Source organism: Nesoenas mayeri, assembly GCF_963082525.1.
Source record: "Nesoenas mayeri genome assembly, chromosome: 14".
In the NCBI taxonomy this organism is placed as follows: Eukaryota; Metazoa; Chordata; class Aves; order Columbiformes; family Columbidae; genus Nesoenas; species Nesoenas mayeri.
Window position 1 is genome coordinate 17,588,400 of NC_137556.1, and position 12,916 is coordinate 17,601,315.

Consider the following 12,916-nt stretch of genomic DNA (forward strand, 5'->3'; position numbering starts at 1 on the left):
GATATCATGTTTCAGGGATGTTATTTACTGATGGTGAAATTATTTACAAAGAAGCAAAATGTCTTTTCAGATGTCAAAATACCTTGGAGTTGTTCAGTGAACATGTTGTATTTTTACACTTTCCTGTTTTCTAATATGTCTTTCTCCTTTTGCTGTGTAAGACTCCAGAACAGCCAGAGGAAAGAGGAAAGCCATAGTGTTTTGCAATGAAGCAAAGTGAACACATTTATTGCTGCTCAAGCAAATTGAGGTGATTCTAGTTACAATGTTATATGAAAACATTACCTGTACAGGTGTGATTTGAAATGAATGAACTTTTAAAGCCCCTAAACACCTACAGAATTGTATCTGTGTAAAATTGTATCACTCCACAGTGATACTGCACAGAAGGATTCCTGTGGCACTGCATTACACTGTTACTAATTCAGGGATATCTCCATGTAGAACTGCTTCAAGGAAGGCTTTCACAGGAGTGTGAGGACTTTTCATGCTAAAATAATTATATTACTACAACCTCTAGCATAGATATGTGCCAATTTATTACTGTGCTGATAGAAACACTGATCTTATCAAGTCCTGCAGAAGAAAATTAAGTATTCCTTGCTATGTCCGTATGTTTGTGCTCATATTAAAGGACATGTACCATTTAATTTAACCAGACTAATTAAAGTGGTGCAATTTTTTGTGTGTCAGCAAAGCCCAATAGGCCTGGGTATAGAGATTGCGCATGCAGGCACTATCCAATCACTTCAGGGGTTATGAGGTTTATCAGCAAGTGGATATTTGGGCCTGGTGTGTTTTATCAGCTGCTTTTATTGCAGGGATGGATTCTGATGCTCTTGCTCATGTGCACTGATCTGAACCCACTGGGTACATTTCTATTTTGTGAGCTTTGAAGGTGTTTCAAAATTTGGTGCTTAGATGAAATGTCAAGAAATTACTGGAAAGCAAAACTCTGGGAAAAAGAAAACTGGAAAGCCCCTGAGCCTCAATTCAATTGAAACTGAAATGATGTTTATTCTGTGTTTCAGTTTTTGCCTTTCACTACAAAAATCAATATTACTACAGACTAGATCCTGAAGTGTTCTCTCAATGGAAGTTTTTCCTGAATTAAAAGTTGAGGCATGCAGGACTGACTCAGCATCACCACTGAAGCTGATGGAAATAACTGAATTATTGTGGCCATTGATGAATTTTTATAGGGATTTAAAGGGAATCGGGGAACATTTAATCAGATCAGAACAAATTTCAGTATATCACATATGAACTATGTAATCAGCATAAGCTGTATAAAGCTAATATTTTGAGAAAGACATTTGTACAGTGTTACTGTATATAAGCCAAACTATAGTATTACTTTGTAAAATGAAAATCAGAGTACCTATTTTATTGGTGCTATAAAACTTAGAAAAGGCAAGAAGCCAGACAATCTGGGGACTTACAATTCTGAAATCAGGAGAAATATTTTTTTGAAGAACCTGAGGTTTAGAAATGTGTTTAATGGGAATGAAAATATTATGGAATATGTTGTAGCATGTATGTGTATGTGTGTGTGCATGTTTCTTATCTCTGTTTGGTTTTACATTCTGTGGTGCTTTGCAAAACTTTGGATGTGCACAATCTCAGCTGTCCACAGACAGACAGAACATGAGGAAAGATGAACTTGGGTAGTGTGTGAATAGTGAGGTGAGATGGGGTTTGTATATTCGTCATCTTTTCCGTGCTGTGGGACCCATCTGGAATGTGCTAAAGCAGAGCCTGAATGTCTGTCAGAAGTAGCTCAGTGGGGATGTAGGAACAGCGTGAAAGATTCCTTGCTGGTATTAAAACCCCTGGATGTGTGATAGGTGTGATTCATTCACACGCTCTAAGTAAAATAAACTTGTGGCCAGAAAGGCACTGCCTACAGAGATAAGTTGTCTTCCCATCACCTCTTAGCATGCACATTGTTCACTTCCAGGCAAGACTATAGCAACATTAGGGACATGGTTTAGTGCCAGAGTTAGGTTATGGTTGAACTTCATGATCTCTTCCAACTTCATGGTCTCTTCCAACCAAAATGATTCTATGAACATGGTCCTTAAGGCAGTGCCTTAGCTGTTGCCATTGTTGCTGTGGCTTTTGGCCTTGTATTGGTGTGCTGTACGGTTGTTAGAGGACTTCATGGCTGTACACGTGGGAGGTGTGGGGCAGAGATGATCTGTGGTCTGTCTGGGTGAAACTACTGTTGAATTGTCTGGAAAACGGAGAGTGTGGCCCTTTGGGCTTCTATTTTATATGATGACTGCAAGTTATTTTGACTCATTGCTGCATAATCCATGTATAGTAGTGTTGCTAAAGCTTTTTTTTAAAAAAGCAGCTTTAGCAGGGCATTGGTGTTGGGGGTTTTATTTGTTTTGTTTTGGGTTTTTTTGAGGCTGTCAAGGCATTTTGCTCTGTATCTGTGAATATTGTGATCTCAAAGGTGGATAGCTAGCCAAAGCATTGAAGCTGATTTTCTTTTAAGTGTTTGGCTTCTGTTTAGACAACTGGATGAAATGGGCACATTTCCATATGTTCTAGGCACTTGGCATCTCTATCTGCCCTACTTGGTCTGCACATACCTACATTTATCGTGCTTAAAAAGATAAGCAATATAAGCAATATTTGCAGACAATGGGGTACTGGGCCCACTAGAATAAATCTGAGGACAAACATTTGGGCCACAAAAATGGGCTGAGAAGTAAATGAACCCATCAGTCAAAACATAAATGTGGTGATCCTGCTCTTAGTGTTGTCTTTTCTGATAATGGTGGCCAATGACAAAAGCCAATAGACTGGTAATTGTTCTTAGCAGTCAAAATTGGGGAGATTGTTCTCTGGGGTTTGTACATCAGGTATGTTACAGTAAAACTGTTGGGATTTATAGTGTAAGACTGTGCTCTCAAAACTCATCCCACATGGTGAAGAGTGCCCAGTCCCACAAAGGACAATGAAAGAGGTTTTAGCTGAATGTTGGGTTCACTCCCTCCCAGCCCAATCCAGAGAGGATTCAGTGGACATTCCAAAAGACTTTGTGGGGTAAGCAAGGAAAAAAAGAACAGGGAGAGAAATACTAGTAGCGAAGCAGTTTCTGCACTATGTAGTAGGTACAATATAGTTGCACCCCTACAGGACTATGTCCTCTGGTTTGTCTCAATTAGTATGTCAACTTAGTGGCTTAGATGTTGTATGAATGAATGAATGCTTAAGTTTATTGGCTTTGATGGGATTTGTGGTGCTGGGGTAAAACTCATTGCAGCTTCAGCACTCTCAGCCCCAATGCTGAGTTTGCTCTATTTCTGGCCCTGTTTTTTGTCAGTCCTCCATCACAAGGGTAGAGGAGAAAAAAAAACAAAAAACAAAAAACTGTAACTAGAAAATGGATCATGTTGCATTTCTCCTTCTTCTCTTCAGCTGCACTTGATCACCTTGAGCCTGTCTATTGCATTGGATGAGAAACCGAATCCCACCTTAAGTGCTCATAACTCGTGGGTGTGACTTGCAGAATTCTCCCAGCCCAGCTGCTGTTGGGGCACGGTGGCTGCAGCAAGGGCGAGAGGGAGCCGAGTAGACGGAAAGTGGAAGCGGGGCGGGGGTTGCCCGCAGAGGTTGGGCAGAGGAACGGTGCTGCAGCAGGGATGAATCTCCAAAGGAGCAGAGGGGCAGGTCTCCAAGAAAGAGGTCGTCAACCACACTGCAGCAACACACAGACGGCACCAGACCTGGCTGGAGGCCCATTTTTTTTCGGAGCCCTGCGCTGATTTAACCCTCCCAAGCGGATGTACTTTAGCACTGCAGCAGCAGGTCCAGAAGTGCTGGCGTTTTGCAGCCCTTCCCCCGCCCCGCTCCTGCCCACACCCCCAAAGCTTCAGCAGCGAAGCCGGGGCGGAGACCGAGGGGCGGTGGCGGCGCGGGAGCCGCACCCCTCCCGGCTCGGGGGCGAGAGCCCGCGGCCACCGGGAGCGAGGGGCCCGGCTCAGCGAGGGGCCGCAACACGTGGGTGAGGCCGGGGCAGGCAGCGGGACTCGGGCGGGCAGCGGGCTCGGGGGCGGCTCCCGCCGGCAGCCGTGTCGCTGTTCCCTTCCCAGGTGCTGAACCGGAGCCAGCCGCGGCTTAGCGTCCTCCCCCGCCTCCTCCCGCGCAGCAGCTGGAGCAGGAGAAAGCGGATCCGGCGAGTCCCGGTCCCTCCTCCTTCCTCCTTCTTCTTCCTCCTCCCCGGAGTCGCCGTCTCGGGCAGCCGGCGAGCATGGAGCGGACGGCGGCGGGGCCAGAGGCGGCCGGCGTCCGCTGCTCGCCGCTTGCATGAGGCAGGCGGGCGGCGGCGGGGAGTGAGGCCGGGCCAGGGCCGGGCGAGGCGGCTCCGGGCTCCGGCAGCTCCCCACCCCCGCCGGCCATGGCGGCGGCTGCTCGGCGGAGCCGCGGCGGGGCGGTGGTGCTGGGCCTGCTGCTGCTGCTGGGACTGTGCACCGGGCGGGCGGCGGGCGGGCCGCTCCGCTACTCGGTGCGGGAGGAGCTGCCGCACGGTGCCTTTGTGGGCAGCGTGGCGAGCGACCTGGGCGTGGATCCGCGGCGACTGGCGGCGAGGGGAGCGCGACTGACCTCGGGCAGCGGCCGGCAGTACCTGGAGCTGGAGCTGGGCCGAGGGGTGCTGCTGGTGCGGGAGCGCATGGACCGTGAGGCGCTGTGCGAGCTGAGCCCTGCCTGCTTCCTCAGCCTGGAGTTGGTCATCGAGCAGCCCATCGAGGTGCACAACGTGGAGGTGGAGGTTCTGGACATCAACGACAATGCACCGCGATTCCCCCGCCAGGATTACCGGCTGGAGATCAGTGAGTCTGCCGTGCCCGGGGCTCGCTTCCACATTGAGAGTGCCCAGGACCCTGATGTGGGCACCAACTCTGTGCAGGGCTACCAGCTCAGCCCTAACCACCACTTTGTCCTGGACCTTAAAGGCTTCCAGAGTGGCAGCAAGCTCCTGGAGCTGGTGCTGCAGCAACCACTGGACCGGGAGCAGAGTGCCCTGCAGCAGCTGGTGCTCACTGCTGTGGATGGTGGGGACCCCCCCAAGTCTGGTACGGCCCAGATCTCTGTGCGAGTTATGGATACCAATGACAACCCACCTGCCTTTGATCGCTCCACTTACACTGTGAGCCTTCTGGAGAATGCCCTGCCTGGCACACTAGTGGTCAAACTCAATGCCTCAGACCCCGATGAGGGCTCCAACGGGGATGTGATCTATTCCTTTGGCAGCTACACCCCACAGAAGGTGAGGCAGCTCTTTAGTGTAGACCCACATTCAGGGGAAGTGCGGGTTAATGGTACCTTGGACTATGAAGAGGCATCCTCCTATGAGATCTATGTGCAAGCCACTGATCAGGGCCCCGTCTCTATGGCTGGGCACTGCAAGGTTCTGGTCAACATTGTAGATGCCAATGATAATGTTCCTGAGGTGGTCCTGACCTCCCTGTACAGCCCAGTGCCAGAGGATGCAAAGGCAGGAACTGTGGTGGCCTTGATGAGTGTCACTGATCAGGACTCAGGGCCGAATAAACAGGTGAGCCTGCGTATTCCCCCTGGCCTCCCCTTCACACTCAACTCTTTCAAGAACTCCTACACCTTGGTTACCCAGGGCAAACTGGACCATGAGAAAGCAGCAGCCTACAACATCACAGTTACAGCTACCGACTCTGGGACCCCCCCTCTCTCCTCCCAAAAGGTGATCCATGTGGACATCTCTGACATCAATGACAATCCTCCACGCTTTGAGGAACCCGTGTACTCAGTTTACATCCCAGAGAACAACCCCCTTGGAGCCTTGATGTGCACTATCAAAGCCACTGACCCAGATGTTGCCGAAAATGCCTATGTATCCTATTCTCTGCTAGATGGGGAGATTGAAGGGCTACCTGTCACCTCCTATGTCTCTATTAAATCTGATAGTGGCAACATGTATGCTGTTAGATCCTTTGACTATGAGACACTACGGGAGTTCCAGGTGGCTGTCCAGGCTCAGGATGCTGGGACCCCACCACTGAGCAGCACTGTCACTGTCCACATCTATGTGGTGGACGAGAATGACCATGCTCCACAGATTCTATATCCTACCTCAACCAACACTTCAGCAGCCCTGGAGATGATCCCACGCTCGGCATATGCTGGATATTTGGTAACCAAAATTATAGCCATTGATGGGGATTCGGGACAAAATGCCTGGTTGTTCTTCCACCTGGTGCAAACTTCAGATCCGGGTTTGTTCAGGATAGAGCTCCATACTGGGGAGATTAGGACTACTCGCAAACTGGGGGAGGACAGCACACCTACTTTCAACCTGACAGTGGAGGTGAGAGACAATGGAGAGCCACCGATGTCCTCATCAGTAGCCATCACTGTTGCCGTGGTGGACAGAGTTTCCAAAATCATCCCTGATACAAGAAGGCACTTTAAAAGTCCAAGCAATTACTCAGAGATCACTCTTTATCTCATCATCGCTTTGAGCGCCATCTCCTTCGTTTTCCTTTTCACAATCATTGGGCTTACTGTTATCAAGTGCTACAGATACAGTCTGTACGGAGACTCCTGCTGTGCAGGGTTCTGTGGGGTCAGAGAACGGTGCCCTGCTGACTTGTACAAGCAGGCCAACAACAACATCGATGCTAGGTTGCCCCAGGGGTTAAAAGTCCAACCCCATTTCATTGAAGTGAGGGGCAACGGGTCTCTCACCAAGACCTACTGCTATAAGGCATGCCTCACTGCGGGATCGGGAAGTGACACTTTTATGTTTTACAATACCTGTGGCCCAACGGGAACTACTGGTCCCTCTGCAGTGGTGACTGAGAGGCATCTGACAGGACAGAGTGGGCAGAGTGCACAAAACCTGATCATACTTAAAAATGACTCCATTACTCCTAACGAGGTGAGGCTACAATGATAAATGGTCAGCAGAGTGCTCTGAGCAAATCTATACTTAAGCAGAGGTTCAGGCTGGAAAATTCAGATTAAGCATATTCCCTTTTGGGCCTGATGACAGACAGCTGCCAAACACAGTTCTAATGAATTCTAATCTGTGCAATGCATCTTGTTTCTAGGTAAATAGTGGGACTTTCAGGGTCCATTTGGTAAGTTCGGTATATGCATCTGTTGGTTGAGATTTGCTTCATTTTTGCAGCATATGCTGTACAGGTTGTTGGCTCTTTTTCTCTTACAGATCTAAAATTGCCTGCTGCCAGTGCTAGCGAATGACACATGTAGTCTGAAATTTTTTACACTAAAGCTAACATTGCAAGAAAAAACCAAAAGTGATTAGCCTGGAAATCAATAGATTACTTTGTGGCAGTTATAGGTGTTTGCAACTTCAATGATTTAATCCCTGGACAAAGCTGTTGAATTTAGATCATTGCAGTAATATGCTTTGCTTACTAATGTGAGCGTATTTTAATTGCCTGAAAACTGCGGTCCCTCCTTTGATGTTTGTCCTACTCTGTGCTGCATTTTGTGCTTTCTGGACAGTGACAATCCAGTGACATCTTTGTACAGAATTACAGCAAGTTACCATTGTTAGGCTAGTGTGACAACTTCTAACTTGCTGGGTTGCTATTGGAAATTGTTTAATACCTATGGTTTGACCATCAGTGTATTAACCTTTTCAATATTTCCCACAGTGAAGAATTAATGGTTGCTTTCTGCCAGCATCCAGGCAGTCTGCAGTGAGGGGGCAGTTTGCCTTCTCTGTATAGTTTCCTTGCTACTTATATCAGAACTAAACTCGGAAGCACTCACAGGAGATGCTAATTGTGGTTTGCAAAAGGAAAATTTTGCAATTACTGTGTGTTTTTACCCTGCAATTGTGGTAGACATAGATCGGTTTGTACATTAATGTGTGCTGTGCTTCCAGATGTGTCAAAGCTGGGGGAGTAACTGTGGTGGGATAGAAAGGAGCCTGACTTGTGTATTCTTACCACAGAAATTTAATGTATTTATTTATTGCTTTACACTTATTCACATATTAAGATGTTTGCATCTTTTGTAACTGTTGTTCAGTGACACAAAGATGCAGAAATCTGAAGGACTAGCAAGTCTTCCATAAAAATGCTTCTAGAGGGTAATGATCATCCACTCAAAACTAATCCATTTAAAACTAATGCAGTGTTTTTCTCTAAATCACAGTGGCAGGTTGTGCAGAATTATTTTTTGTTTTTTCTACCCAGCTTAAGGTATTTATAAGTATAATAAAAATGCCTGGAGTGTGTTTGATATAGGAGGGAACATGAGATGTATTCTATAAGCATGTATGCTGAAGAATCAAAGGGTGAAATATGCACCTTAAATCTGGGGTTTTTTTCAGGGGAAACAAAGAAAAGCAATAATTGAAAAATGGCTTAAATTTGGATACAAGAGTGGTAGGAAATTAGTTTAACAGATTCCCATCCCATTTTAGGGAGTCATTGCATTGAATGCAATGAATTAGCAAGTTTTGAACAGCAGTGCAGCTCAGGCAGGGGCAGCAAAGCCAGCCCACATCTGGAGTGCAGAGGCATGGAACAAACTCCTGAATGCCTGCCTGTCTGGAGTTATGATCCAAATGAGTCATCAATTATTCAAATAGTTCTGTGTGATGTAAACAGAGGTGAAATTCTGACAAGTTCTACTCACCACAAGTTTTTTCCTTAGGTCTCTGCTTCTTAAACTGCCCTGTGGTTGTACATACTATGAAAATGTATCAGTGCCAGGTGTACATGAAAAAATGGGTGAATGTAATGGCATTCACTAATTACTAGTTTCTAGCTAATTACATACTATAAAATCCCATATTTCTCTTGTTTTAAGCTCAGCATATGCACTGAAAAAGCTATCCATTGCTTAGCAACACCAGATTCTACTTTTTAAGGGTAATGATTTTTGTGTTACTAGATCTTCAGAGAACTGTGCTTCTCTTTTCAGTTAAAGTGAACTTCTAGTCAGTCTTTAAAAGCCCATACCTTCACTTGTGAAGCATAGCAACAGGGATCATTGTCCTTGCAGTTTTAGGAAGTTAATCTCTGCTGTGATTGTTACTTTTGGAAAATGTGAACAGGTGTTGGGTTTTTTCAGTTTTTGGAATTGATCTTCTGGCTCTATTGGCATTAGTTGTTCAGTGATCAGGATGGGACCAGATGAATGGGCTCTCTATGCATGCCTGTCACACACAGGGTTTCACGGAGGTGAAAATTTTGCAGATGTTAATACAGTGAGAGGAAAAATACTTCAAAATACTTCCAAGTTATTTGGGATTAATCTCAGCAACACCTGATGCAATAAGATCTTGGTCTTCTTTGTATTTACTAATAAGGTCAAAGGTGTTAATAATTTCTTTACACTAAGTTGTGGCTGACTTCACTGAGTCATTAGAAGGATGCAGTGGAAGAGAAAACCCAGTGCATTAAGGTTAGGTAGGGAATTCTTCTGTTGAAGCGCTGATTCCTGTGTGGCTATTCTGCTTCGTACTGCTGGTGTCGTGGTGGTGGAATGGGAGCTTGTTTGTGCAAGACAGCTTGTGCTTCTGCATCCACACTCCTTGCCTGTACAGTCCTTTATAAGAACATCTCAAACCAAGGGAGTTTTGTAAAAGAAGAAACATACTGACACAGCTGCATGGAAAACCTTGGAAACAGTTGTTGCAGGCAGGAGCCTGGTGATAGGGATCAGAACGTGGGGTCGATGGGCATTGCGCTCTCATCAGCTAGAGAACTGCAGGGTGACCAGGCAGGCAGTGTGTGCAAAATACAGAGATAGCAAAATACTGTGGCTTCGTTGCCAGCTCTGTGTGTGGTTGTGGGCAGCCTGGGTTCCTGCCTTTTGGGAACCGGGTGCACATGGCTATGATGGGGGGGCATGAAGATGCAATTTTGTTACTGGGTACTGCTGCAGTGATGTTCTGTCATTTTCAGGAAACATTTCAGTGCTTTAGCCTGGAGCCCCTTTCCTGATGTACCTGTGAAGATGCCAAGTGATGTCTGAATAGTGTCTGGTCCTTGGTTTGTCTTTTCATCTCTCATGTCTTGCTCTTCACTTTCTGTGTGGTTAAGCTCATTCATGATGTCTTGCATCTCACGACAACCTTTTCCTTTCAATGCAGGGAATAACAATCAAACCAATGTATGTTTTAACTGGAGTTTGCTGCCCCAGAAGGCAGCCTGGCACATTCCTCATGATGAGTGGGCAGTCTGGATACTTGATAGAACTAGATATCAGCTCTTCTGATTACACATTTCCTTGTACCCTTTTTTGTGTGGTGACACACATGGCTGACAAAATATGATGTTCCATGCGATGTTCATACATAGATTTGCATGGTGCTCTGTACACACTTTTCAGAAAGAACAAAGGCTGCACATTAGTAATGGTAAGACATGGAGGTTCATTGGAGTTTTATGGCTGTTCCCTGTGATTCTGGCTCTTCCTCTGTACTTCACACTTCAAAACCAGCTTGCTAAATGCAAGGAAAAAAACAAACAAGACTTGAGTTGAACACATCTTGATGCTGCTTTAAAATGCAAGCGTGTTTTGAAGTGTCTAAATCTAGTAAATGTGCAGCATTGTCTGGAGCAGTCTTCCAAAGAGATTTCTCACAGAGGCTTTACAGGTATTAATGATGGAATATCTTACAGTCTCAGTTTAAGAGCTTAAGCCTTTAAGGAACGCTCCAGCCCCACTGACATTGTAAAGGTTAGCTATAAATGTTGGTTCTTTTGTTTAGTGGCAGTATCTGAACCTGTCCTGCTAAGCAGGGAGAGTGCTCTGTGCCTCAGGGCACTCAGACTCTTGGGTTGACGCTTACTGCTGTGCCAGCAGATGTTTACATCCAATATTAAGCAGGGGAGTTTTCCTTCTCTTGGAACTCATTACATTCGCTTCACAGACCCACTTGCCTGTTTTCTTCACCTTAGTTTGCTCAGAGTTAAGAATGCAAATGAACACTGCTAGGAAGAAAATCCTTGGGCTACTGAATTATGCCCTTGGCCAGTTTCCATTCTGATTTCTTGTATGTTAAACACATGTGTGATCTATAAATAGTTTGTTCTCCACATCAAATTAATTCTAAACATTTACAGAAGGAAATCAGGAATAGAAGCCTCTGTTTCCCCACATCTGTTGACATTGCCTCACAGGAAAATAAGCAGAGCTGTATGGGGTCAGGGCTTCTAAAAAGCCTTTTATTATTGCTTCAAAGCAGATATATTTGATAAATATACCTTATGTCATTCTGTCGTGCATTTCTGTGGAAACAGGAATGGAGTGGGATGCTTTTAGCAATCTCATCATCTAGTAACCATAAATGTTTGACTCACACTTTTCTACCTCAAGCAGGCCCTGTTCTAACACCTACTGAAGCCAGTGCTTTGCATTGATTTTAATGAATACCAGATCCGGACAATGTTAAAAAATTCTAGAAATTCCTTCTATCCCAGGACAGATCCTTCCTGCGTTCAAGTATTAGCTAAAAAAGAGGACTGGCAAAATGTTTGTAACAATGTAGTTTCAATTAAATTTATTCTCCATGAACCAATGAAATTATTCTTAAATTATCCCATGCTGTGCAATTTGAGAACAACCGTGTCAAATTTCACATGAACTTATTTGTTGCTAAAGTGGCTCCATTTTATATCATACGTTCACTTTGTTTATTAGACTTTCCAATAGGGTTGGTTGTTTATGACCAGTCATGTTAATGCTTGTGGTTATGTGATTGGCAGAATGTAACCTGGTGCCTGGAAGAACAAGCGGGATCAGACTGTTGGCATGAGGTGTTCACCTGGTGCAGTGACAACCACTTCTATAGGCACCAGGACAGATTTTGCCTCATCTCACAATTATGGTGTTGTGTACTGTTACTAAATCAGAAAAAGCAGGTGATGGTAGAGACAGGGAAAGGTTGATTTCTTCTGTGCTGGATCGTGTGATTTTTCCTCACCTTCACTAATGAGTGGTAAGAACAGGACCACTGGACTTGAGACATGGCCTCCAAAAATCTCTGAGGAAAATGGCAAGCTAAGATTACCTTAAAGTTATTAAATTGGGTGGCATGTGATAAACAGGGTCTTGGAATCAGTTGGGAACTGGGGAGGTAAAAGGAACAATATTATCTTTGTCAGCATTGTATGACATAGCGAGATTATGGGAATGTACAAGTGGGAAGTGTCTGGACCACTTCAGAGTCTGTGTTCCTCTTGGTGCTTCCTCTCTGTACCCGTCTGTCCTGGCCAGCTCTACCTACTCTTGGCGGTGGTGATTTATGACACAGTGACACTTCTCACAGCATCTCACAGCCTGTGACAGGGCTTTGCAGAGAAGCCAACTGACATCTCCTGTGCCCTGGGACTGTGCTAAAGACACTGCTCTACTTTGAGATGGGCCATATCGTGTCATGGCCCAGTGCCTGTGTGCCATGGGATGGCACATGCCAATGTGGCAGGTTTCAGTGGGTGGTCTGGTAAAGGTGGACTGTTCATAGCCAGAGATATAAGCCAACCCAGGCGTACAGACTGTGAATGCCTGGTGGATCTATAAGCAGCAACACTGCTGCATCTGAACTGGGGAAAGACATTGCTGAACAGGATTGCTTCTTCTACTGTGTTGTCACTTCTACTATTGGTCATGCTTTTTTGCTTTTCTTGCTCTTAATTGCCCAATCTCGTTTAAAGGTGTATTGAAACAACTTTTCTCATGTGACTAGAGGATCTTTAAGTCTGTAGCAGAACAGAAGGAGAAGCTGGTTATACTGACAAAATTGGAATTTCACCAATATTGCCAGTTACAGGACATTGACATGTGATAACACAAGTGTGGGACAAACGTGTCTCTTGCTGAGGTCTGAAAGTTCCCAATCAAGCAGTGTGCATGCGGTGAAACTGGGTGAGAATAG

General features: G+C 45.5%; 1 protein-coding gene across 1 annotated transcript in view; it reads left to right on the plus strand.

Moving 5' to 3' along the window:
* Positions 1-4,414: 4,414 nt before the first annotated feature.
* Positions 4,415-12,916, plus strand: part of LOC308045894 (protocadherin alpha-C2-like) — a gene marked incomplete at both ends in the record, with an annotated part of 46,130 nt that continues 37,628 nt past the window's right edge. Inside the window, one exon of the mRNA XM_080353429.1 lies at positions 4,415-6,931. Within this exon, the coding sequence (XP_080209555.1) occupies positions 4,415-6,931 (2,517 nt within the window). The remainder of the gene's footprint in view (positions 6,932-12,916) is intronic.